Source organism: Anolis sagrei, chromosome 2 (genome assembly GCF_037176765.1).
Source record: "Anolis sagrei isolate rAnoSag1 chromosome 2, rAnoSag1.mat, whole genome shotgun sequence".
Taxonomy (NCBI): Eukaryota; Metazoa; Chordata; class Lepidosauria; order Squamata; family Dactyloidae; genus Anolis; species Anolis sagrei.
In genome coordinates, this window is record NC_090022.1 from 48,786,227 (window position 1) to 48,813,596 (window position 27,370).

The window sequence follows — 27,370 nt, forward strand, 5'->3', positions numbered from 1 at the left end:
TACCGCAAAATTTTCATCACAAAGTATTTCTTCTCCTGTTGCTTCTTGCAAAAGGTATATTGGGAGACCAGATTCCTTATCTGCAATGTGTTCTAAGATGTTGTTCTTCCTGGTGGCGCAAAACATACTTCTGTCATATGTGAGCTTTGCTCACATATCATTTGTGCACAACACATATCAGCCCACTTAAATGACTAAAATATACACATGTCCTGAAAAAAGGGTCCACTGATTTCAATGAGACTTATTCCCTTATATTTGTGGACTAAATTGTGAGGAAATCCTCTACTGGATGGTAGTGACTGACATATTCTCAGTATGTATATAACAAAAACACCACTTGTATAACATAAACAATGATATAATTCAACAACAGTATATAAAATGCTGCACTGTTAACCTCACAGCGACAGCAAACAGTATGGTGCAAACTTTTAGTACAGTTGTATTTTCTTATAAGTAGCTTGAGTAACAGCCTACCACAATTCAACAACAATATATATACATGCTGCACTGTTAACCCCACAGCGACACCAAACAATGTGGTGCAAACTTTTAGTACAGTCGTGTCTTCTTATAAGTAGCTTGTGGGACAGCCGACCACGACCAATTTCGGCCTACCTCAGGCCTTCCTCTGGTGGACTGTAAGTGTACAAATCAACTACAGTAGCATACATATAGAACATCTGTATCACTAAACATCATAGGTTACAATACACTTTAGTATTTCCAAAAGTTATACACTTGAAAAATAATACATTTGATAATACATTTAAATACTTACAAAATTATGCACATGAAAGTATGTTCTCCATGGGAGATACAAATCTTTTTGGGTTGGTATCTATACAAAAGGAACGTAATGTGGCTGTAAGTTTTGTAAATTATTAAGTTAAGAATGGTTATATTGTAGAAATATTCCAGTATTTACACATAAGAGAGGGTACTCACGAGATACTCTGCTTTGAGTTTAGTTCTGGCTGCGAGTATGTGAAAGGTCTTTGGTATTCCTCCATTTAAAGGGGAAGAACTACTTCAGGTGAAGGTCAGTTAAAGCCATAGGAGCAAGGGTTGTGAACAGCAACCACCAGATGGCACTGTGGGTGCTCTCCATGTATTTAAGAAGGGATGCATAGTACAGTAAAGGTCCAGAAATTATGTGTAACAATTGTACAAATTTGTTTCATTCAAACCATGTGGGTATTCTGTCCTTAATCTAAAAATCCAGTATGCTTCTCTCCGTAGAAGTTTGTTGTGGAAATCAATTTGTTGGGAATGAGTGACCATTTCAAGGATATGGAACTTAAAGTGTTCTGGGCTATGGTGTGAATCATCAAAGTGTTTGTAGAGTATAGACTCCCTGGAATGGTTTCTGATTTTACTCCTATGTTCAATAATCCTAGATCTTATCTCTCTGCGAGTTTGACCCACATAGGAAAGATTGCAACTATAAATGAGTAAATAAACTAATCCCTTTGAGGTGCAGGTCGCAAAATGGGAAAATTTGAACTCAAATGATAGATGTGGATGTACGAGAATTTTAGTTTCCACCAGTAGCGAACTAACTGAACAGTGTCCACAACGGTAGTTGCCGACCAAAACCGACCTAGGGGACGGGGTTCTGTGGGTTACATCTGAGTGTACTAATATATCACCAATATTTCGAGTCCTTTTGTGTGCTATCAATGGGGGTTTCTCGCATACCGGGATGTCTCTAATAAGATTCCAGTATTTCCTGACTGTTCTAATGGCCAGATTAGACATGTTTGTAAGAGTGAGTGGCCATATCAATCTATCAACTTCCGGTCTGGTTGTGTCCTTTAAAAGTTTAGATCTAGTGCAGCATGTGTATATATTGTTGTTGAATTGTGGTAGGCTGTTACTCAAGCTACTTATAAGAAAATACGACTGTACTAAAAGTTTGCACCATACTGTTTGCTGTCGCTGTGAGGTTAACAGTGCAGCATTTTATATACTGTTGTTGAATTATATCATTGTTTATGTTATACAAGTGGTATTTTTGTTATATACATTTCACTCAGGAACCCATCTATATTATTGTATATTCTCAGTATGCCAATATTTAGCGTTATAATGCAATCAGGAATGGTTGCTGCCAATAATATGCCCAAATATATTATGAGTTAAGCTGAAAGCACATCCTTGTTATCATGCAAGTGGGGAAAATGTGTATGGCAGGGCACATCAACAGTTGCAGAACTTATTACCCCCCTCCCCATGATACATTGCTACTCTTACAATGAGCTGTGCCCTCAAGTCCTTACATTTCTGAGACCTATGCATTCAAGTTCTGGAAACCTATGATTAGAACTGTTAAAAATACTCTATTTGCCTTAAATGTTTTGGCAAATCTGCGAAGAGAGTATGTCACCAGGAGGAAGAGTGTGCTCAATAGTGCTTTAGAATACAATGTTTTCCTTCATAAGAATAACACACACAAAGTTTATGTACATCTTGTGAATCCACAGTGCATACACTACCAGAGATCTCAAATGCTACATGTGAGGCAGAGGCTAACCACCTCTTCACACGGGGTATTTTTGCCTCATTTTGCCGCTTTGTTGCACAGCAAAAACAGAGCCTGACATGTGCCATCACATGACGCATGGCAAGCCCAGCCCATATTTCTCCCAAATTGGGGTGAAAGTGCCAAAAGACACTTCCTCCTCCACTAAAAGGAGGAAAATGTTTATTTGGGTAGCTCTAACAGAGCTACCCGCACTTTCCTCACCTTTTCCCCGTATGGTGGAGGAAAAGATGGTGGGGCAATGTGCGTTGGTGCACGTTGCTGTGCACTGCTGCCATTTTTCCCATCAGATGGGGACAGAGTGCAGACACACCCTGTTCTGTCCCCACCATGTGATGGGGAAGGAGGGAGGGTGTGTGGGATGCCACACACCATCCCACACACCTTCCCTTTCACCAGCAATTGGCAGCACAACTATACTGCCTGAAAGGGCCATGTGAAGAGGTCCTAAGTGAGAAAACATGTAAAACAATGTCTGCTAAAGCAAGTCTATTTTCTCAGACTCATGTGGTGAAGTGTTCTCAGTTCTTCATTTTCTCAGTTATTCTCTAAGGTGTGGCAAGATCGCTCTGCATACTGATCTTCCAGACTAAAACCCTCAATTGTGCATTCCTACATGGTAAGGTGAGGGATTGGAGAGCGCTTGTTGTCTCTTCCACCTCTATATTTTTGATTCTACACCCATGTCTTTGAATTCTACCTTTAAATGCTACAGCTCAGGTAACTGGACTAGAGAGTTTTGATTAACTTGCTTCACTTTTTCAACTTACCAGGTGATTGTAAGTTCCGTATGAAATAGCAAGACACCAGTCCCATTGCAACGGTAACACTTCAGCCATCCATTGCTACGACAACTAAAGCAACTACATATATGGGGATATTAAAATAAATAATACCTTTTATAAGTCCTAGAAAACACAGTCAGCATAATTCTTTAGTGTTCAGATAATTAGATTTTCTTTTTTTAACCCATGATATTTAATATTGTCCTGGAACCTATCCAACACTCAAGCTTTTTAATCTGGGCTGTTAAAGTTTTATGCAGGCATACATGCTAATTGTGTCTAACCACTTCATCCCTTTACTAAATTCCACTGAGTGCTACACTTAAAATCTGGGAAGCCACTCTTGCCATCACATTAGCTTGGCTTCAAATGTAGGATATAACATTCTTTGCATATTTTAAATGTGAGGACCAGCATTCTTTTAAAATGTTTCATTAGGTGGTCATGAGGTGTATATATTTTTTAATCATCTGGTTGTTTGGCCATTTCTGTAATGCGATAGCATTAGTTGCTCCCAGGTTTACAATGAAATGTTTCCCCAATTTGTGGAAGGGGAAATTGCGGGAGGAGCCAAAAGTAACCTTGTTAGGGAAAGCATTACCTTTTGCTTACCGAGTTTTTACTTTGCCAGAACAATTTTTGCCATACACTTCCCTAATGTGATGAAGTTGCAAGTAATTCTTTATCCTTGCTTCTTTGCCCATTAAGGAGGTCAGAATTATCCACCAATGCTCTTTAAAATCAAAATACCCTCACAAACCCAGCTTTTACCAGCTGCAGCCCACACCAACATGGCTGATTAAAAGGAGTAGGAGATAATTGTCCAGTGCCAACCCCATCCTTCAGAAAATGTAGGCTTGAAGAGCTGAGGAAAAACACGTGACATAGTTCCACCTAGCAGAACTTTGTGCTACATCTCCCTGATCCAGGATCTCAGCCATAGCTTTAAAAGACCATCTGTGAAACAGGAATATGGGAGATTTTGGTAGAACCTGCAAAAATTGTCACCATGAGGCTGGGCACAGCATACCCTGGGTCTCTAGACAGCTCCCAATACTGCCTGGCAGCCCCTGACTTCTCCAGATGTAACAATCCCTTTTCAAACCCAAAGAAAACATAAATTTCCTCTATTGAAAGATTCTAGATCTATCAATTTATATTTGAAAAAATTACCAGGAGCTGCCAAATATTGCCTTCTGTCATACTACAACAATACAAATGAGATTTTGGTTAGAAGCCTAGCCATCTATTCACTTACCAATTGTCTCCTGTCCCTGAACACCACGAGCAGATGCTGTTGTCTTCCAGTGTATTGGTTCCACTCCCACCGCATGCCGAACATTTTTTCTACATTTAAAGAAACAAAACATTATCTAAAAAAAGGTTTTTATTTCATTTTATTTCATTTTATTTATTATGATTTCCACCACAGGGCACAAACTAAATTTTTGTATAGATAATTATAGTAGTCCCTTTATATCCACTGAAACTTGGCTGCAGGTTCAAACATGGATATTAGGCTTGTGCGTTTCAGCTGAACCTCAATCTGTTTCTGCTGGCGGAGTTTCGGTAGACCCCTGGATCCATTTTCACATGCCCCCCAAAAATGAGTGGGTAGCCAAAAAATGTGGCTGGATCCAACCCTTTGGTGGCAATGGGGAAGGGCTTCTTGGTTTCCCCTTCCCATCATTTTTAGGGCTATTGGGATTAAAATCAGCATACTTAGAGAACACATCACCCACTGTTAGCCCACCAAATTTCATAACGTTTGGGTCATCACCTGATTTTTAGGAATTTCTTTTCTTCTAGAAATAAAATATCCTTTAAAAATTCCCCAAAAGGTATCCCCTTGCTGAACTTGCCCTGTAACTTCTCCTGGAGCACCAGCAGGACACCTTTCTTTCCTGCCAAATGTCAAAGATGCACTTCCACATCACACAGCCCAGTGCCCCACTATTACACTTTCTTCTTTACTAATAGCAAAACAACATCAAGCAACTTCTTCCAAAGCTTTTGCATTTCTTGTTCTCACAAAACATGCTGGAAGAAGCATTTGGACTAACCACTGCAGTGGATTATAAAGGGTCCCAGCCAAGCAATGGGACATTCTGCTGTCTAGCAATAACTCCATAATAAAATATGCTCCATATTTCATTTCTAGATGTCTGTCTGCATGTCACAGCTAACTTAAGTGATTGGTCCTCATCGGGTTATTTCTGGGATACAAGTTTTATATCTATGAATCTTGAAGGAATCTCACAAATCTGCTAGTAGCTGAATTTTATCAGTGGCTCTTCTAACTTGTAAAGATTTACTATCAGAAAAGATAGTGATATTTCCTCAGCGTTGGCTTGGTGTAGTGACTTAAGAGTTAGATTATAGCTCTGGAAACCTGAGTTTGAATTCCTGCTTAGCCATGGCAACCCAGTAAGTGACATTAGGCAAGTTTTATACTTTTTAGCTTGAGAGAAATACTTGACAAACTCCTCTGAAGAAATCTTGCCATGATAGGTTCATCTTAGGATCTCCATAAGTAGGAAACAACTTGAAGGCACACAGCAACAAAATTAATATTTGCTATCCCATTATTCATAAAGGGGTAGTTTCAGAAATATGATAATATTACAAATCAAAATGTTATCTTGCCATAACAAAGGCGTAATTACAAATATACATTTTAAATAAATTAGAGGCAAACATTTATATACAACCTCCAACATCTATAACAGTTTTAATGTGCTATAGGTTATGAAAATTAGAAAAATGCATTAGTGAAAACAAAAAAAAATCATGTTCTATATATGAGGTTCTTCGTCAAGATAACACAAATGCACATAAGGAGACAACTAGCATTAAAATAACAAATGGTTTGGCATTTCACATCTTTACATGAAAAACATGGTTTCAGCCAAAGCAGGAAATTAATATGTTTACCAGCTTCAGAATACATTGAGTTTCAACATATCCACATAACATAGTTTATGAACTTAGCTTGTTCTGAAGCTGACAACCATAGCTTTTTTATTCGGAGAATCAGGAAAAATATGGTAAATTATGCTAGTTAAACATTTATCAAGGAAGGCCATGAAAGATAGAAGAATGGAAGCTGGATGCAAAAAATCAGTAGAAGGCTTCGGTATTTCTTGATTCATTGTTACAGGAGACCAAAATGGACCCAAGATTAATTTGCACTAATTTGCCAATTTGCATAGAGGATAACCAGTCCGTAGCACATAAACAAGTAACCTATGACTATTTGAATGATTTCCTGGCAGAGAAACAGATCTACATAATTCAACCATTTAATTCTCCAAAGCATCAGTGGTTGATCCAGTAGTTGAAACTCATACTCTTTTAACATAATAATAATAATAATAATAATAATAATAATACCTTATTTATACCCCGCCACCATCTCCCCAAGGGGACTTGAGGCGGCTTACATGAGGCCAGGCCCAACAGTTACAGCAAAACAAATACACACAACATAAAAATACATCAATAAAGTATAATGATGATAATAACACCAAAAATAAAATAAGATGAAATAAAAACAAAGTAAATACACAATGCAATATGTTAAAAGAAACAGGCCTGGCTTGCAAAAGCTAAGGAGAGGAGGGGGGGGGAGAGCGCTCAGGCAGGGCAGCCTCTTAGCCAGAAGCACAGTCTGATTGGCTGATGAAATTGGAGGGAATTTCTTAGCAACTGGAGATGGGCAGCCCGATGGAAAGGGAAGCAGCTGAGACAGCCATAGTTTAGTTCAGTTGGGAGTTTGGTGTTTGAAAAAGAGTTAGGAGTTTTGAAGGGGAAGGAGGGAAGGAAGAGTTTTGGGAAATGTTAGGCCTCTATAGTGATTAGAGTGCTGGTGAGAAAAGAAGATTCAAAAGATTCAAAATATTCTCTGACAAAAAGTAAAGCCTGACAATTTATTTGAAACCATTACGCTTATTTACTGTTCAAGAACAAAATAAACAACATATTCCTGTTTTATTTCAACTGAAGAGTTTGTGTGACTTTTTAAACACCCTATTGAAGGAGGTGGCCTATGAAATAATAAATTGGTGGCAGCAAAGTAAAATATAATATACAGCCTTGTGTATGAGGGTTTGTGTGTGCTCTGGTCCCCTCATGGCCCCGCCTTGAGCCAGACATTGTTTGTCCTCCATCCATCTTTGTTGTTGCCTATGACTTTCCCAAGGCAAAGGTATCCTCAGAATAATCTTGAAGATATATCATAATAATGACAAGAACAACAAATATTTTAAATATAAAATTGAATTCTAGAACTCACAGGATCATTAAGAGGAGAAAATGGCTGCTGAAAAGGAACTGTTTGTTTTGTGGAAATTCCCATTTCTGTTTCTCCAATTGTCTTTTAAAATGTGCATTTGTTCTTTTTTGTTTCTTATTTACTAGGAATTAAGCCACCCTATAGGATGTGGCCTTTTCATAAGAGCAATTTTGGTGTCCATTTTCTACTCCAATGAATACAGACCAAAAACATGGATAATCATTCTGTAATTTTTCAACAAACCTTGCCAGTGCCTTCACAAGATAGGCACTTAATTGCCCCACGTCCTTTGCAGTTTGGGCAGTTCTGAAATGAAAGGCAGAGAATTAATCATATAGTCAATCATAAAGTCAAAATGGTGAGAATTTTTCAGATACAAACAGTAAATCATTACAAAATGAAGGGTCCTGTATTACTATTCCAATCTTCATTACACCACATTTTTGGCCCTTGATATGGATATACTTAATGCTTAATATTAGCATAAGTGCCTCACTAAACTAATTGCTTAGCATTTGCTCATTTCCACTCTATAAAAAAACCCGATGGAGTCATGGAGCATCATTCAGAATAAGTAGTATGTGCTTACTTCTCATTGAAATAAAAAAGGAGTAGCACTTCAACAGAAAATTTTTATTTTATTTTAATTTTATTTTTTGTCGCACGGCAATAGGTTTGACTTAGGTTGCACTAAGAAGTTAGCCTAGGGTTTTGCAGTATATAGCAATGCCATCTAAAAGTATTATTTCTGCCTGCTTTAAAAGAGACACACCCTGTGTAGAAGTAGCTTTCTTTGTTTTGTTGGGTGGATACAAAATCTTTTTTTGCAGGGCAGGTTGCCCAATTGACTTGAAGTGCACCCAACCTATGTAAAGCGGTAAAAGCAGCTCTTTGTCCAAAGACCATGTTGTTTATTTTAAGGACCTATGTTTACTAAAATATTTTCTCACAGTTTCAAAGAGTAAAAACAATGTTCTGTGCCAAGATCCTGAACCAGAAGATGAAGATGAAGCAGTTGATATCAGTCTAGAGACTGCTTGTTTCAGAACATTTTAACTGACTGATTTCAAACAAGGGACAGTAACTTTGAGAATCTTCTAGCTGGTTTATGGTTGCATAATCTCCAGGTTTGCCAGTCCAGGTATCTTTAAAAACATCAAGGAAGAAAGTATCTTATCTCTCTTTGTGCAATGCTTTAACTCTGATTATTCAGAGACTCCTGGGAGAAGTTCCTCCCCCTAGACACAGGAGAAAAACAAGAGCTATCCAAAAATGGACAAGTAGTTTGTCCTTTTGTCTACAGGATGGCAGCTCCTTCTTCCACTCTACCCCTGTTCACAAGGATAGCCCTGAGATGGACCCCATGGCCCTCTATCAGTGACAAGGCAAACAGAATTAAGCCTGGATCCAAATAACTATAATAAATAAATAAATAATTCAACAGTGCAGATGCACTATGGCTACGCTCTCTAAGAGTTATATTCCATTTTCATCGTTGTTAGCCATGCGACAAAAACACACAATATTTGAAGCTTCACTTTCAGTTTTGATAACAGGGACAACTAATAGCAAGGAACCAATCTTTACACTTTTGGACAGTACGGTGCTCTTAAGAACAGCCTCTCTTTCATAGACTCCTATCTGGGTTCACAAAACTCAGTTCTGTTTTCATTGCATTTCTAAGTGTTTCATTAGCACTCTCTTTGCATGCAGGTACTGTGTTGGGAATCTTTCATGCTACACAGTTATAACATTTGAATGCCACTTTAGCTGCTGTAGTTGTATGCTATGGAATTCTGAGGTTTTTAATTTGGCGAGGTGCTAGAATTCTTTGGCAGAGTACTAAATGTTTCATGATTCCAAAGGATGAAGCAATGGTAAATCTCATGATTCCAGAGGATGGAGCAATGGCAGTTAAAGTGGTATCAAAGTGATATAATTCTACACTTGGGTCAGGTTGTAACCCATGAATAGGTTCCAAGCCACCAACTGAAAATCAGTAGACTTTTTAAAAACTGACCTTTGTCCACCCAATGACTTGAAGAACTTTAATGGTGGAAATGATGAAGAGCAAATGTCTTCAAATCTCTTTTAAAATCCTGAGCAGAGCATGAGCTGTTTCGTATTTGGTTTTGTTTTTACCTCTACTGAATAAGAGTGTGGTATTGGGAGATGCATTTCACAGTCTGTAAATAGAGGAGGTGGATCCACTATAACATCCCATGGAGCAGGTGGTGGTGCAACAGCTGAAGAGTCAACAAATCCACCTAGAAAAATATGTGTACATCAAGCAGGAGAACTTATGTTTCACAAGTAACTCAAATTATCTATTTTATTTTTCAAAATAGGCAGATATTTCTGAACTTCTTCAGCCACAATATAGGTTGTGTATCCCTTATACAAAATGGTTGAGACCCAAGTGTTTCATATTTTGGAAATTTATTTTTATTATTATTTTGGAATACAAATTGCATTCGTGTGTATAAAGGAGTGGATATGGACCAAACACCAGGCTTGGATTCTACTGTTTCATAGAGCATGAATCTCTCTCCAGTCTCATATCTTGTGTTGTGCATAAAATGTGAAAAAAGACTAAGGATTTGAGAGATGACGGAGCAAGAGCACCATAGCTGCCACCTTGAAGGTCGATGTGGTCAGCTGGTGCAAAATGTTTCAGATATTGGAGACTCTTAGATTTCAGGTTTCTGAATAAGAAAGACCCAATCTGTATTAGTTTTATCGTAGCCATAGGTTCTAGTTAAATTGCTTTCCATAGAGCAATAAAAATTAAAATTATCACTGCTGTCTCCTCTGAGAAATTCTACAACACATAAGATTATCTTTATAACTTATGTTAGTTCCTATGCTGTTACTAACTTTAGGTGCAAACTATCAAACCTGTTCTTACATATATGAGATCAAACCTGGTACCAAAATGAGGCTGAATGAAAGAATGGGGGAGGACTGGAAGATTTGAATAACTTACTTTCTGCCTCCCAGTTTTTATTGGCTACAGCAGTGCACAGCATACTTGTTTGAATTAATGATGATCAAGAACACACTACTGGCATCTGCTTCTTTGCTCCCACCACTGCCTACTTAAGTCCTTTGCTGCCAATACATGCTTCCACCTATAAACAATTTGTCTGTCTCTTTCCTACTAAACAACATTGTTCAGGAGGCAGCATTTGTTCCTTCATTTTGGGCAGCAAAATGTCTTGCGCCATACACGAAAGTTTATTATTCATTATCATTATTTCCCTACATCATCCTTAGAATGTTTTGGTGTCTTTATTTCTTTTAGAACAGTGGTTCTCAATCTGTGGGTCCCCAGATGTTTTGGCCTTCAACTCCCAGAAATCCTAACAGGGCTGGCTGGGATTTCTGGGAGTTGTAGGCCAGGTTGAGAACTACTGTTTTAGAACAAGAGGAGAGAGAATGGAACAAAACCACTAACAATGGAAGAGAGAAAAGAAGATACACATAGCTGTCCTTTCCCACAAAGTCCATCTCAGCTGGGACACACTAACAAACTTTGAATAATTATATTGCAGGTTTAACCTTGATGCTGTTAGCTGTACATAGAAAAGCAGGATATACATTAAAACAATAATCAAACTGCTCTATTCAGAAGTCTAAGTGGGTTTTGTTTCATTCTGTTTTTCAGTACCATTTCTCCCCCTTCTTTGCCCTTCCTGCGGGAGCAATGTCTGAATATAACTCCCATGCTATGGGAAGTGTACAATGAGATTAATTTCCAAAGGTATGTGTTTTTCTTACAATAAGAAAAACAACATATCCTGTGGCACCTTAAGAAGCCTGCAGTTTGTAGCTTCCTTACAATTGCGTGGCACAGAATAATTTTTCAAATGCATGACCTGCAATAGGAAATAATTCACTCCCTTCCATAGAGGATATAAACATTTTTTTCCATTTCTGAGAGGAAGGATGACCTATTCTCTTACACTCTGAAATGAATGGAAACAAATTCCATTGTAACTAGTTGTATATGAGGAAGTATGAATCCTGTCGGCAGCTGTTCACAAGCTCACAGCTGCTCCTATGGCTGCTACTAGGAACAAGCCATTCTCCTTTCTCAGTTTGAATACATTTAACAATTTGTTAACTTTACTTAATTGCATTTTGCCATAACTTACAAGTCCTTCAAGGACATCAGACAGTGTATAGAAAACATCTTTGCAAAGTTGCATTTGAGAAATAAAATAATATTGATCAAAATCAGGGATCACAGTATATCACTATGATTCCACTTCTACTGTCATGGTTTCTTCCTGTGGTACCCAGAAATTGGTGGTTTCATATTTAGAATTTGGAACATAGACATCTAAAATTTCAAGCCAGAATGCCATAGATCTCCAGGATGCTATAGGATGGTAGCTAAATCATGATACTATAGCTATATAATGTGGAAAGTGCCTGGGTCTCTTCATTTCAACACTCCAATCACTACATCATTCTTAATTTGGTATATAGAAGTTTTTGTGTGCCTTCAAGTTGATTCTGATTTATTTTTTTCACACACAACTCACCATTATAAAACCCACTGGCCACATATGTCTCTCTTGTTTCAGTAAAAGTTTCCAGACGATACTGAAAGGGGGAAAAATGTAAAAGAACATTAATTACAGTGAAATAAAATTAATGGGAACCCAGTAATCTGTTTGTTCAGGTTGGTTTGATACACTTTTACGATGTTTCTATATTTTGCCATTTTCAATTGTTTTAATTAATGTTACATTATATATTATTATGTTTTAACTGTGTTACTATGTTTTTAACTGTGTTTTAGATGGTAAATTTTGCTGTATGTTGGGCTTGATTCCCATGTAAAGCTCCCCGAGTCTTTTCGAGGATATGGTGGCGGGGTATAAAAATAAAGTTGTTGGTGGTGGTGGTATTATTGTTATTATTATTATTATTATTATTATTATTATTATTATTAGGACATGAGTATCTTCCTGCTTATATTCCAAACAGTTATTATAGAGCAGGAGTTTGACTCTGATAATGGATGAATATGTAATGTACATGACTAGTAACCATCAGGAGGAGCCCTTTTCTCCATGTGCTTATCTAATATGCTTATCAAGCTGTTCCAAGATGCTGGCACAAGACAAGGTCACAAAATCCACAGTTTATATGTGTAGTGTTTGAAGAAGGACTTCCTTTCATTTGTTTGGGATTTCCTATACTTCACCTTTAATGGATGTTTCTCCACACCGTGTATGATTTTAAACACTAATGATGTACCTTGCTTACAGTTTTGGTCAGTCTATACAGCTTAAAACTTTAATTTTTAAAATAATTTAAACTGATAAATTATATTTTTTGTGTAAATTAAAGAAAAAAGAGAAGAAAAAGAAAAAATAAAGAAAAAATATACATAGAAAATAAAACAAAATTTTAACAAGAAATTTATCAGCCAACTAATGCAAATCATATACAAAATATTAATGACTGTACAATTATCACTTATCAATAGGCTTGTAAAATTCGGCTGGATGGCAATCTGTTTTTGGTACCCAAATTTTGTTGGGTAATCAGATCCGTTTTCGGAAGCCTCCCGAAAATTGGCTAATGGAAAAATCTGTTTTCGGCTAGGAAACCAAAAGAACTTGGGAGATCCGACCCATTGGTGGCAATGGTTCCTGGGATCCTTTCTTTTCTTCATTTCAAGAGGACCTGGGTTTGAGGAAGGGGTTTAAGGAAGCACCCTTCCTAAGACACTTGCCTTTCTTCCTTTCAAGGGAGCCTGGGTTTGATGAACAGGGTTAAGGAAACATCCTTCCTGGGGTCCTTATCTTTATTCCTTTCAAGAGAGTCTGGGTTTGAGCAACAGGGTTAAGGAAGCTCCCAAATAGAAGGGAAGAAGCTGCACCTGGCAGCCACGTGGGCTGTTTCAGGCAAAAGGAACATGGCGGCTGAACCCTTGCCATTACAGCCATCCAGAAAATTTTGATCCCTATTGTCTACTCTGTCTGCCAATTAACAATTTATCTGGTCACTTTTAAAAGGTTCTTCACTACATACTCTGTACGTGTTGAGAGGAGTGAGATTCCGGACTTTCATATGCTTTGCAGGAGCAGTCCTATAGCAACACTTGCGAGCTGCATACTTCAGAAAGGCTTCTTTCATGTCTTGCTCAGAAGCTGAGAGGACACTGGGAAAGGAAATTGAGACATATTTCATCAGTAAATATTGAAGATCATGTCCCTAATATTTAAAGCATTTCATGAAGGAATACATTTTTTTCTCACAACATTTCCTTTGTAGGGAGAAAAAAAGTACATATCCAATAGCCAGCATTCTTAACTAGGTCAGCAGTTAAAGATTGTGTCTGGATATTCCAAGTGTTCATCTATTTTGGTATTCAAGCACACACTGCTCAAGTCTGCAGTCCTCAATGAGAAGCAACCAGATAGCATTAGGGTAGGCTGAGAGAATCCCTATCCCACTGGCTCTTGAATGGCTGTTGATGTATCTCCCCCTCCTCCCAAACTAATTGATGATGTAGAATTGCATTTCTTTAGGATGCATTCCCTTTCATTTTAAAACCTCATGGTTACACTTCTTCTTTTTCCACCTCTCTCTACTCTGTGTGATTGAGAAAATGTAATATTTGGAGTGCCCCCCCCCCCTTTTAACTTTAGAAATAATTGAGTCAAAGAGAAGCTTAGGCCTGATCTTTTTGATCAAGAAACTTTAAGGATTGAACTCTGCATCTTTGCCTCCTTACACTACATCTGCTTGCTGTGAGCTAACTGCTCAGTTGAGTGTCCTGCTTTGTATTTTTAAATACTCTTCCATTTTGGAGATTTTCTATAACAGTCTTTACTATCAAAGGCCCAAATGGCTGGGCCAAGGATATCTGAAGAGTTATCTTCTTTCACCCCATCAGTGACATCACTAGAGTTGGAGTCATTTAATGCAGTGATTCGTTGTGTCATCCCATACTTGACGATACTGCAATATTGCAGCTAAAATATCAGTATCTTCTTGTATCCATAACCCCTGTCTCGCCTGCATCCTGAAATCATGGGCATGTATCTGTCCACACATGTGCTCTATTTGCCTCCTCATTCTCCTGGTGACCTTTCGAAAAAAAGAAGCCAAAACACTGTTTTTCTCAGTTTTGAATCTATTATTATTCTGCTGCTTCTGGGTTTTGTTTTAACTATGCCATTGTGCTTTTGTCTGTTAAAATACTACTTCAAACTGCTCTAATGTTCTTATGATACTAAATTTAGCCTCCTTGTAAACTAGGATGTTAAATAAATGTGACAGAGACATTTTCCAAAAACGTAATTAAGTTTAAAAGCAAAGTGAATTGTTCAGCCACATATAATGTACAGTATAACATAGAATCTTCGAGAAATTGTAGAAAACCAGTTGGTAGAAATGGTGTCGTATGTACGTACACTTCTTCACATAGATTTTATATTATGTTTTTCATAATGGAACACTCCAAGGAAGAAATGTTTAGGATACTAGTGGGAAGTCTATTGCTTTCTTGATGTTGCTGGACTACATCTCCCATTATGCTAGGCAATTGGTAGTGTTTGATAGAGGTAGAGTCCAGCAACATCCAGAAGAGCACAGATTTCTAGTACAAGAAGATACTCTGGCCATTAATGGCGATATCAGAGGCTGTCCAACAACAAACAAGGTGAAAAGTGAGCCAATTGCACAAATAAGTCAATTGTGAATTTTCTGGAGAAATGCACTATCTCCAGGGTTTTTGTTGTTTTCTTGCAAAAGGGAAAGACACAATCATCAAGTTACATGAAATTACTAAAGGCATAGAGCCACTATTAAGGAAAAAAGAGGATAATAAAAAAAGAGGATAACCACACATGAAAATGGGTGGTAGAAATATAGGGGTGTACATATACCCTTCCCCACAAATATGTTCCACCAAGAATGACAGCCACGTGTCTATGGAATCCCTGTCAGTTCAGCTCAATGCACAGGGATCCTATAATTCAGAATATTGCTTTAACGCAGTGGTTCTCAACCTGTGGGTCCCCAGATGTTTTGGCCTTCAACTCCCAGAAATCCTAACAGCTGGTAAACTAGCTGGGATTTCTGGGAGTTGAAGGCCAAAACACCTGGGGACCCACAGGTTGAGAACCACTGCTTTAACGGGTTTACCAAAGTCAAAATTTTCTGTGACACTGCCACATATGTGGAAAAATTCAATGCCATTAGTGTTTAATAAATATATCCACATCCCCATGTCTTATTTAGACTTCCATGCATTCAGTTTACAGAACATATTTTCAGTGATATAGAGGAAGCATATTAGGTACTCCATGTAGGAGTCAACTAAACATGAAAAGAGGGAGGTGTTGTAGCCATTCAGCCCCTTTCCCATCTCTTTACCACTCAGAAAAAAAATGAATAGTCTAAAGCAAAAAGTATCATGTGTTTGGAGACTTGCTATGTAATTCACAACCCTAAACTATGTGCAAAAAAAGCCAGCTCCTTGTAGTGAGTTAAATGTTGAACTTAGAGGAGACCAAAGTTTAAATCTCTGTTCAGCCATGGAAATTTACAGGTTTTTTACTGGGAAAGTTATGCTTTCACAATCTAAGAAGGAGGCAATAATAACTCCTCTCTAAAAAATCTGGCTAAGAAAGTCCTAAGACAGAGTGGTCATGAGTCAATGTTGACTTGAAAGGACATGACAACAATGACACGTAAGCAAGTGGCAATGGAAGGGGAAGGACTAGCATGCATTTCTCCTCTCTTGTTTTGTTAAATTCCACTTAGAATGCCTGGATAGGGCAATGGTGGTCAGATCAGTTGATGGTTTAATACAATATTTAACTATGACAAGATTATCCAAATAGGCAAACAAACAAAAATACAGAATTAAAGAACATATCTTACTTCAGATCTCTTAGATGTGGAGGGATTTCATCCTGTTCTTCACCGGAGCGTGGGCTATGTGAACCTGAATTATAAGGGGAAAAAACAAAATGTTTGATACTTGTATATCATTACCCTTTATCAAGATCATGCAGTTATGAAATGTTTTCATATACTGAATAGCTGTGTAGTGAACACTGTGATATATTTCAGCATAGAAATCAATTGGTGATGAGTGTTGAGGCCTGTGAAGCCTCTGAGGATGAGGATGTGGATTTTCTGTTTGAGCCTGGTGTTTCTGTGGAAGAAAGTAAAGGTGTTTTTCGAGACAATGGGAATGTCTCAGACAGTGATTCTCATGAGAATTGTCCAGGGATTAACACTGAAAGGAATGTGAAGAAGACAGGAGGGTTACAGGTAGCCCAGTGTTTACAGCTCACAAGGGATAGTGCAAAACAGAGACAAATTCATCATGGACAAGACAGAGTATTCTTAAGAAATTGGAATCAATGTTCAGTGGGGGGATCAATGTTGGATTTTCACGTGTCAAGTTGCCTGTCTTGGGAACTCTGAGTTAGGAGTTCTCTTCTTGGGTCTCTATCTTGTTTTTCTGTTTAAGTTCCAGGTCTCTTGTTTCTATTATAAAGTTTGTTTCAAGTTTTAAGCCTTTGGGGTTATAGTTCAGTTCAAGTATCAAGCCTTTGAATTATGGTCATGTTCATGTTTTCAAGCTTTGGTATATAATTCTAATTTAAGAACCATTGGATTACAGTTTCTTGCTTCATTTTTTGCCTTCAGTGATCTTTGGGGTTTATATTCAAAATTAGTCATTGCTTTTTGATAAGCGCCTGGAAATCTAGCTCACGGATGTAACTTTGAACCTGCTGTTGCATACAGGGTTTTGCTGGTACTTTAGTGAATGCTTAGTATGCTTATTTTGAACACTGTTTTGAAACTGTTTTTATATTACTCTTTTCTTAATAAACTTATTATTAATGTTGATCTGTGTGGTGTGAAAAAGGGATCAAGCAGGCAGCTGGGCTACAACAATGAATAGGCCAAGGAGGCAAGGAAAGTAAAGATCATACTTTCAAATCCTTGGAGCAAAGGGAGGTAAAGTGGTTGTGTGAAGAGGAGATAGCCAAGCATTTGAAAATTTTCTCTTTGATTTTTCCCCTTTTGAATATGTTCTGATCATTCTCACAAAATGCCTTAGAGGACTTCTGCTGATGGCCTACTTGGCAAATAGTGAAGACCTTATTAAAGCAAACTGACCACATCTTTTATATCTTCAACTGTCCCAGTTTGGCAGAGGCCATCCCAATTAATCCCCAATTTATTCCAATTTTTCATCAGCTTTCCTCACTGCCCCTCCCATTTCTTCCCTTTTTCCTCAGCTTACTCCAGTTGCCGCACACGGAGTTCCAAGTACAAATGAAGAAGAGAAGAAGAGAAAGAATTACACTTCCACTGTGCCAGTTCCCTCCCTTAAAAATGTTTTACATAGACAACCACAGAAGTGTCCTGACTTCATTGCGTCAGGTAAGTCCCAAAATGATAGCATGATCTGGGGCTATCTAGTAGCTTTGCCTGTCCATTAGGTTTTGCATGATGTTGTGTAGTAGGGTCCTCCAGGGAATAAAGTCCTCAATTTAACAAAGAACTAATTCAAATTTTGACAAGAAAATTTTATTCACTTGTGTTTGCATGGCTTTTCATCCATTTCACCCAGAGTCTTGGTCTGGTAGTGTGTGTGGGTGTGCGAAGCAGAGAATCTCCTACCAGAATCTTCTGATTTTTTCTTTTCGTCTGCAGGTGTTTCTTCCATCAGCTCATAAGGGGGTGCAGAGGCTTCTTCAAAGGGAGAAGAATGTCCCAGTGTACCTACAACACAAAAGATGTTTAAATAAACAGGGTTTTTTTAAATTAAAAATGGCATTTTCAAGCTTTGTGTATGCTATTCACTATGATTGGTAAATTAGGAACATGCTTTGGTATTTGAATACACTGCCTCAAAGTATGGTGGCGTCTCCTTCTTTGGAAGTTTTAAAATAGAAACAGGATAGTCATCTTTCAGAATTCTACTGCATGACAGAATATGATTGGACTAGATGATTCTTGGTGTCTCTTACAAATCTATACTCCTATAATTCTCTCAGTTCAGAGTTGGTCTTATAATAAATATATCATGGGCAACCATTCAAGGCCAAGAATGATTGTCTTCCAGAGCTGGAATCTTGGCGGTGGATCTATAAATGAATGTGAAGACCTATTCTGGTGACACTGAGGACAGATTTCAAGATGGAAGGTGGTAACAAGAAGGGCTTACTTGACGTGCCTTTTCTCCTTTTTGCTCTCTATTTGGGCCTCTTCAAAATCCACAGCACTGTTGGTAGCTTATTTACTTCAGTGATCCCTCATTGGCCGAGTGGGATAGTCTTCCAGGATCAGTATTCTGGTGGGTCCATAGGTGACTGTGGAGCCCTATTCTTGATCTGCATCTTCTCCTGCAGTGAGGGCATTGGTTTCCAGATGGAAGGCGGTCTCAGTCGGGGTTGGCTTGATGCGCCTTCCTCTTGGCACGTTTCTCTCTTTCACCCTCCATTCATGCCTCTTCAAATTCTGCAGCACTGCTGGTCACAGCTGACCTCCAGCTGGAGCGCTCACAGGCCAGGGCTTCCCAGTTCTCAGTGTCTATGCCAGAGTTTTTAAGGTTGGCGTTGAGCCCATCTGTTGGTAGCAGCTTACTTCCAGTCAGAATGCTCAAGTGCCAGGACTTCTCAGTTTTTGGTATTTAGCTCACATTTTTAAAGCTTGGCTTTACACCCATTTTAAAATCTCTTTTGTTGTACATCAACATTTCATTTTCTATTCTTGAGCTGAGAATAAAGTAACTGCTTTGGGAGACAGTGATCAGGCATTTGCACAACGTGGCCAGTCCAGCAAAGTTTATTATGGAGAATCATGGCTTCAATGTTTCTCCCAGAATGCTGATGTTTGTCCACTTGTCTTCTGAAGAGATTGGCAAGATTTTTTGAAGGCAGCACTGATATAATCATTCCAGAAGTTGAGAGTGACATTTGTAGATGGTCTATGTTTTGCAGGTGTACAATTGAGTTTATTAACAAGTATCTTGGTATCCCTGCAAATGTCACAATCCTCACTTTTTGCTCCATTCAATACAAATGGTATTGTATTTCAATACTGATGTCAACATTTGTAGAAAGGTAACTGCCAATGTAACTCTTATAGCTTGGTGCCTGTTGACCATAAAGGGCTTCAAAAGATCTCAGGTGGTGATGTCATTACTGTTAGTAGATTGGGGACAATAAAATTACCCCCAGCTCCAACTCCCATGCCCTGGCCAACTGTAGATCCAACAAATGTATATAAAGGGGCTTTATGACCATGATCCTATGCATGATCTGACCGTTTTCTTTCTCTTTGTTCCATCTTCCCTCACAACATCTCATTGATGCAGTTTTCTCTCACGTCATATTAGTGGATAGGGGAGGAGATGTGGGGATGCCTTAAAATATTGGGGATATGTTTCTTCAATAAGAAGCACTACTTCATCCTCCCAGAGAAGTACTATCCAAACCAGACTCTACAGAGTTTCCATGACCAGACAGGATCTGTTTTTGTTAAGACAATTAGCTAACATAATATAATTTAAGAACAGTTAAAGTGATAATATCAATATAAAAGGAGAAAAAATTAGTAAGGACTGCTCACAATCTTCCAGGAGTAACTAATTGGGTCTGGCCAGGCATATAGCTGGAGAGGGGGGGGCTTGATGGGCTTCAGCTTCCCCCCCCCCCCCAAATTCTCATGGTGGTCCGCAAGAAGGCCTTGCTGGTACATTATTTAAACTGTTATGTTTATTCATATCATGATCTGATCACTATGCTCAATATATCCCATATGCATGGGGGTATTGGGGTAACAATATAAAAGGTTTGCTAGGGTAGACCCTCTTTCACTCACTCAGCCCCCCCCCCCAATCAAACTCAGCCCCTCCCAAATCAAAATCCTGGCTACGGGCCTGGGTCTGGCATACCAAAGGTATGTTGAAATAAGCAAGTTAATAGCAAAAGGCCATTAGAATTATATTCTCTGGAATCTGGACCAAAGAAAGGCCCCTTAAAGGTAGTCCCATGTAGAGTTGGTGCAGGCAGTGGTACCAGCCTAATCTGGGATAAAATCTCCATGATTATAGCTACAAGCTGATCCCACGAAAACCCCAAATTGCAAATCAGTTTATTTAGGTACCAGAAGTGCTACGGCACTGAAAAATAGGCTCAGTCCCTAGAGGTTGTCTCTTCCCCAAGCAGAGAATTAAGCCTCCTTTTATTAGCCCTCATCTAGCTCAGTACTGATTCAAGACGTAAGCAGCATCTTCGGTATTACTTAAAGAAATACAGCTATAGCAGCTTCATTTCCACATTTCTGTGAAGTTCTAGAAGTACAAAAGAGAAGAAGACAGGCAAGGGGACACAAGTAAGCCTACTCAGACACAAAAATGATACTTCTTCAAGAATTCTAAACTAACCATTGTGCTTAGAAAAAATGCTGTGCTGTTATCAATACTGGAGTTCTCTGGACCAGTGTTTCACATTTGTGAGCACTTGCCAACAACACCCCAAAATGAGTAAAATGTAGCTTGGTCACAGACAGCTAATGAATTTATCTTTATACAATTCAAAGTTGTTTGAATTTAAGCTCTCTTCTCACATACCTCGCATGCCTGTTAAGTTCCAGCTGCCTCTTGAATACTCTGTTCCATGTATGGAAGATTCCTGAAATACTCCAGTTGCAAAGGACTTTAGCGTATGAGCTCAGAGAGTGCCAGTCAATCAGTCAGTCTGTTGTTACTATGACCAAAGTAATTTTTACCGGTTTGAGGATGTGTAAATATTTGAACGTAACTCCACCTCCCTGTAAACATCTCTGTGAGGTACACCACCTGATTCACAGGAATGTGTTAGAGGAACATTCAGAAAGGGGAACCAATGAAGTATGCAGCGTTTCACAACTCACATTGTTCTTGCATGGGAGGATGTGGCTGAGCAAGATAAAGTTACATGCAACTCTTTGTGTGACTTTTTGTTACTTGTGCATGACAGATGGGTTGGGTGAAACGATTTGTGAATCCAAGAATTTTTCTCATTCTGAAGATATTATACTTTAAATTATCTGCTCCATTGCAAGAAGGGGTTCTCTTGATTTGAACTCCTACTAGAAGGGGGCAGGGCTTGGGAAGTACAAGCTGTTCATATTCAAAAATCATGGGAAATCGTGGCTTTCTGTTAAGAGAATATGCCCCTTTGAATGCACCCTGATGATTTGGGGAGGGAGTGAGGAAGCAACTGAAAACATCCACTTTCAATTTCACAGAAACTTATTACATTTGAATTCAGGAAAATGTGGTTTGTTCTAGTTTTAACTGTAGTTAAGAAAAGTATTCTCACTGCTTTAATAGGTTTCATTAGGGAAGCAAATATAAAAATATGTAGCTGTAAGTTGCTAATAAAAATGAAACCTCTGTCAGGTAGCCTTGATCTTTTGTTGTTTTGTTGTTGTTTATTTGTTCAGTTGCTTCTGACTCTATGTGACCTCATGGACCAGCCCACGCCAGAACTCCCTGTTGGCTGTTACCACCCCCAGCTTCTTCAGAGTCAAGCCAGTCATTTCAAGGATGCCATCCATCCATCTTGCCCTTGGTCGACCCCTCTTTCTTTTTCCTTACTTTTCCCCAGCATCATTGTCTTCTCTAAGCTTTCCTGTCTTCTCATACATGTATGGCTGGACTTCAATTCTAGAGACCAAATAAACTCTTGGCTATGAAAACCTACTGGGTGACTCTGGGCATGTCTGACTTGCCCACAGTGGTCCACACGTTGGTTACATCTAGATTGAATTACTGCAACACACTCTATGTAGGGCTGCCTTTGAAGACGGCCCAGAAACTGCAACTGGTGCAAAGGTCAGCAGCCAGGTTGTTAACTGGCTAGTTACAGGGAGCAGACAGCGCCTCTACTGAAGCAACTCCACTGGCTGCCAATAATTTTCCAGTCCCAATTCAAAGTACAGATTATTACCTATAAAGCCCTTCATGGTTCAGGTCCTGCTTTGTGCCCCCGACTCTGGAACTCTCTCCCCAGGGAGATTACATTAGCCCTTATTCTGTCCACTTTCCGTAAACACTTGAAAACTTGGATGTTCCAATATGCCTTTGAATAACGGTTTAACTCCTGATCAGATCTCCCTAGCCATAATTTATTGTTTTGTTTTTTTCCAGCACTTTACTTCCAGCCATGACATTGTTCTGTGTTTTGCACAAGCCTTGCCCTGTCATCTCAAATTTGAACATGCCCATTTTTTCTGGTTACTCGTGGTTGATGTTGATTGATATGTTTTATGGTGTTTTCACTTTTCTGGATTTAATTGTTTTATTATATTATTTATTTTTATATTTTTAATTATGTAACTTTTAATTCTTTGTTTATGCTGGTCCCCATTTAAGCCTCCCCGAGTCCCTTAGTGGAGATGGTGGTGGGATATAAGAATAAAGTTGTTGTTGTTGTTGTTATTATTATTATTATTATTATTATTAGTCACACAATATCAGTTTCAGAAAATCCTGCAATAGGTTTGCCTTCAGATCCCCATAAGTTGGAAACAACTCAAAGGGACCCAACACACACGCATGAAATCCAATCCAGTTATTAGATAGTCAGGAGTGGGGAATGAACATGAATTCTGGATGCTAATTTATTTCTCATTTATTTTTATCCTGCATTTCTCCTGATGCAAAAACCAAGGGTGGCTATTTTGTTAGGTTAAGAATCATACAATTATTTTTCAAGGGGTCCCAACAATGGTTTGAACGAGGCTATTTTAGCCCCACATCTTTGGACTCAAGGGCACCTTAGTACAGAAAATGACTTCGTGTCATTCATCTCCCTTAGGCAGACACCTGTTTGCAAAGTTGACATTAAAGATTTGACATTATCCATATGATTGATGAAAATCAGTTGAAGAAGATATGGTTATTCCTGAGTGTTACAAATTAGGTTTAGACAAATGGATTCCAGATAAATTCTAGCCAAATTATTCATATAGGCAAATGTAGCTAGTATTTTTCTTTAAGGATGGCCCTTCCAGCATTATTGTGCTAGTCTTAAAAATTATAATCCTCTGGATATGGCTTCTTATAGTTGTGCACTTTGTGATCTGCACTTCCAGGATTATAAAATATATAATTAATAAGAAAGAACACATTGATTTTAGGAAAGATTGAGGTACAATTGAGGTGCACGAAGCACTCCGGCTTTCATTTATACCAAGAATCCAAATAACCACTTAATTTTCAGCATTCTTTAATTTTGCCTCAGCTTCAGTTTGGTAAACAGAAAGTGGTTATGCCTCAGACTGGTAGCTGGTTATATTGACAAAGGGTTCCTTTGAGTCATACAGAAATTGCGTCATAATAGTACGGTAAGGTAAGCTTAGGCCTATTGGTATTTTTAGACAAGCAATTCAGGTAAAACAGGGCTGCAAAGTGGTCCTATTTCTATGAAATGTATAGAACCTTGTGACATAAATCTCTTCTCTTTTCTGCTCTCCTCCCCCCATTGGTTTTGCTTTACAGTTGCTTTACAGTTACCATTAAACAAAAGAGGATATTCCTTTGATTTAGTTCTTTTGCAAAAAGTTGTGATTTATGACTGCACATTGATGGCTATCATTGTTAACATAAAGTTATGAGTTTAAATATCATACCACAGTAATGTAAATAAATATTTGCCAGTAAAATCAAATTAAAAACCCCAATTGCAAACATTTAGATATTTTTTTATTTAATGAATAATTTTCTCAAACAACAATCAACAGCAAAAAAAGTTATTTGCTAGCACAATTTGTATTCTCATCCAAACTTTCCACAGAAAGACAATTAGAGGACCCTTTCTTAAAAATAGCGATGAAAGAATATTGTAAAAATATTTTTAAATAGGTGAAAATGATGTTCCTTGAGGGTCAGGAAATACAACGAGGATAATCCTGACTACAGGAGAAATTTCGCAGTTTGAGACTTATTCTGTGCAAAATTCACACTGGACTTTTATACAGAAAAAGCAGCATTTTTTAAAAATTTAGAAATATTATATTCTACACTTAAAATACTGTTTGGAGGAGGGAATCTGACATGGATTTTGTCCAAAAGAAGTCCAAACTGTAAAAAGTCTCTCAAAACTGTAGTTTTCAAAGGTTTCCTTACATCAGGAAGATTTCTAAAATCACTCATTACTTTCTTTGAGAAGAAAATTAACTAAGCACTGCTGAACAATAAAAAAAATGTATCCATGGTAAAATATTACACAGGCCCAAGAGCTAGGAGAAAAAATCAGATTTACAAATTATGCAGAATATTTTTAAAGCATTTAATTCTGTGATTGGGGAAACAGGCTGTCAAGACTGGAAATCTGGGAACCTAAATAGGAAGAAGCAATTCATATTGTAAAATGTCTTTCTTCCAACCATGGTTAAACTGCTCTACCCATCTTGTTTTTAAACAACATTGTATTTAGGAACCTTGTAACATATACCAAAATGCTTTATATATTATAACCACCAGTTTCCTGAGGTGTGGTGTGGGGATCCTAAACTTACCATGGAAATGCAAAACTGTGGATAATAATGAACCCTATTGAAATGAACAACTTCTAGCAGTAATATACCACAGAATCACACAGTGGTATGAGAAAAGATATTCTCTCTAGAAAATGCATAGAGAGAATATCTTTCTAGCATATTTATTTATTTACAGTATTTATATACTGCTTTTCTCATCCCTGGGGGGACTCAAAGTGGTTTACAAAAAATAATGGCAAAATTAAATGCCTTACATATATAAACCAAACCATAAATCAAACGCATATGACTAAGCATAAAATACAATAGAACAAATTCACCATAAGATAATAGGACATTTAAACATGAAGTATAAAACTTGAAAACACCTAATAAAAACATTAAAATAACATGATCCAAAGTCATAGACTGGGCCATTCCAGATGTCGATTACACATATTTCATATTTACATCTTGTACTGCGTTACTTTACTAGTCAAGAGTTTGTTTCCATCATATCTTTGTTCTCTTTCTAAAGACCAGGAGAGAGGGTGCTGAGAGAGGTCTCTCTCTCACTGGGGAGAGAGTTCCAGAGTTGGGGAGCCACCACTGAGAAGGCCCTGTCTCTTGTCGCCACCAACTGCACTTGCGAAGCAGGTCTAAAATACTCAAGCACACCTCTATGGCAAACATCTGGCCTTGAAGATCTAGAAAATGCCTAGAGTGAGTAGATTTTTCAGACATGAGTAAGTGAAACCATGGGTACTGGTCCCACGGCTATGAAAGTCAAATTTGTGTTATGTACAAATTTGAAAGGTTTCAATGATCCTTGTCTTGAAAAAATATTTCCATCCAGATTAGGCCTAGCTTTGGTTAGTTTGGACAAATGAAGATTACATCAGTGTACTCACTATAGAAGAAATTAGCTACAACATATATGGATTGCCTATGAGATCCAGTTAGTACATTTCATTTGACTGTGCTACTTTTCTTATTTCTTAGAAAAACTCCAAAATATTTTTCAGGGAGAAAAAAGGGTCAAAATCTTTATAGTCATGCAACTGTTAGTGCAAGATGATAAAGTCTCTGCCTAAGTGAAATGTTAAATAAAAGTTTGGTTAAGCATTATTTTAAAACAGGGATGGACAAAGTTCTCTCACAGCCATTATTGTTATACTCATAAGCCTTCAAGGGTATTTTTTGTTTTTTTAAAAAACTTTTGAAATATCCCAAAAGAATCTCTAAGTGGCATGAAATGAATTTCCACCCTATTTGGAGTCTCCCTGCATCCTTGAGACTCCCAGGGGGTCGAAACAAAATTTTGTGAAAGTTTTCAAAAACAATTGAAAGGGCATATGTCCCTTTGTTTGGAAGGCATATCTTTTGCAAGAACAGGTGTGTGTGTGTTTGGGGGGGGGGGGGTATATGTGGTCTCCTGCAAGGCTATTGTGCCTGCCTTCGAATGCTACAATTTAACACCTGTTGTAAATATTGTAATTACCTTTCTTCTGTTTTCATAATTAATGTGTCATTGTGTCTTGTGTTTGATAGAAATATTATTTGACATTCTCTTTTCATCCCTTGCTTCCTTCGCCCAGGAAAAACCACATCAACATGAACTATTCAGTTGTCAATTACATGCTACATAAAATGAAGTCCAGCTGTGTTCCTATTGAAGTCAGTGTGTACATAACGAGAGCCCCCTATTGTTTCCTCTCTCGTTTGTCACAAAAAGCCCAACAGACTGAATTCTCTGGCCCTTAGCTAATTGTACTTGAAAACAACTTCAAGATCTTATCGCAGCCTAAGGCTATCTAAAACACTGTGTTGTTGTCATACCTTGTGCAATCCCTGGGGAGAGATCATCGCTTCCGTAATTTGCAATGCTTTTATCTCTGGTGGGGAAAAAACAAACAAAGAGCACCATTAAACATTTTTTGAGCGAGAGTGTGACTGCCCATGATGAGTCCATGCAGCCTTTTGGTGCTCACTGAGGTGAAAAGGTGAAGCCATTGAAGCATGGGTTGGACCAGGCAGACAATGTGCTTTGGGATATTCCTATCCTGTGACTGTCAGAGTTATAGGTCTCAGATGTACAGATAAGAAGAGATGGGATTTTCCACAGTTAAAATGAGCACATATACCCATGTAGCTGGACAAACTGGGGAAAGGGAAGGAAAAGACTGGAATTTCCCATGATCCAATTTGCAACATTTA

General features: G+C 38.1%; 1 protein-coding gene across 2 annotated transcripts in view; it reads right to left on the minus strand.

Moving 5' to 3' along the window:
• The window catches only part of LOC132769377 (protein SSUH2 homolog), a 34,982-nt gene that overhangs the window by 4,934 nt on the left and 2,678 nt on the right, over window positions 1–27,370 (minus strand). The window contains exons 1-11 of one of the 2 annotated variants that reach the window (XM_060766295.2): window positions 26,993–27,048; window positions 21,258–21,393; window positions 18,302–18,403; window positions 16,541–16,604; window positions 13,679–13,808; window positions 12,178–12,238; window positions 9,770–9,894; window positions 7,871–7,933; window positions 4,592–4,680; window positions 3,319–3,411; window positions 4–109 (exon numbers count right to left, since the gene is read on the minus strand). In XM_060766295.2, coding sequence (XP_060622278.2) covers window positions 4–109; window positions 3,319–3,411; window positions 4,592–4,680; window positions 7,871–7,933; window positions 9,770–9,894; window positions 12,178–12,238; window positions 13,679–13,808; window positions 16,541–16,604; window positions 18,302–18,403; window positions 21,258–21,264 — 840 coding nt within the window. In that variant the 5' untranslated portion in view covers window positions 21,265–21,393; window positions 26,993–27,048. Of the gene's footprint in view, window positions 1–3; window positions 110–3,318; window positions 3,412–4,591; window positions 4,681–7,870; window positions 7,934–9,769; window positions 9,895–12,177; window positions 12,239–13,678; window positions 13,809–16,540; window positions 16,605–18,301; window positions 18,404–21,257; window positions 21,394–26,992; window positions 27,049–27,370 lie in introns of those variants that run through there. The other variant, XM_060766294.2, reaches the window with a different exon arrangement.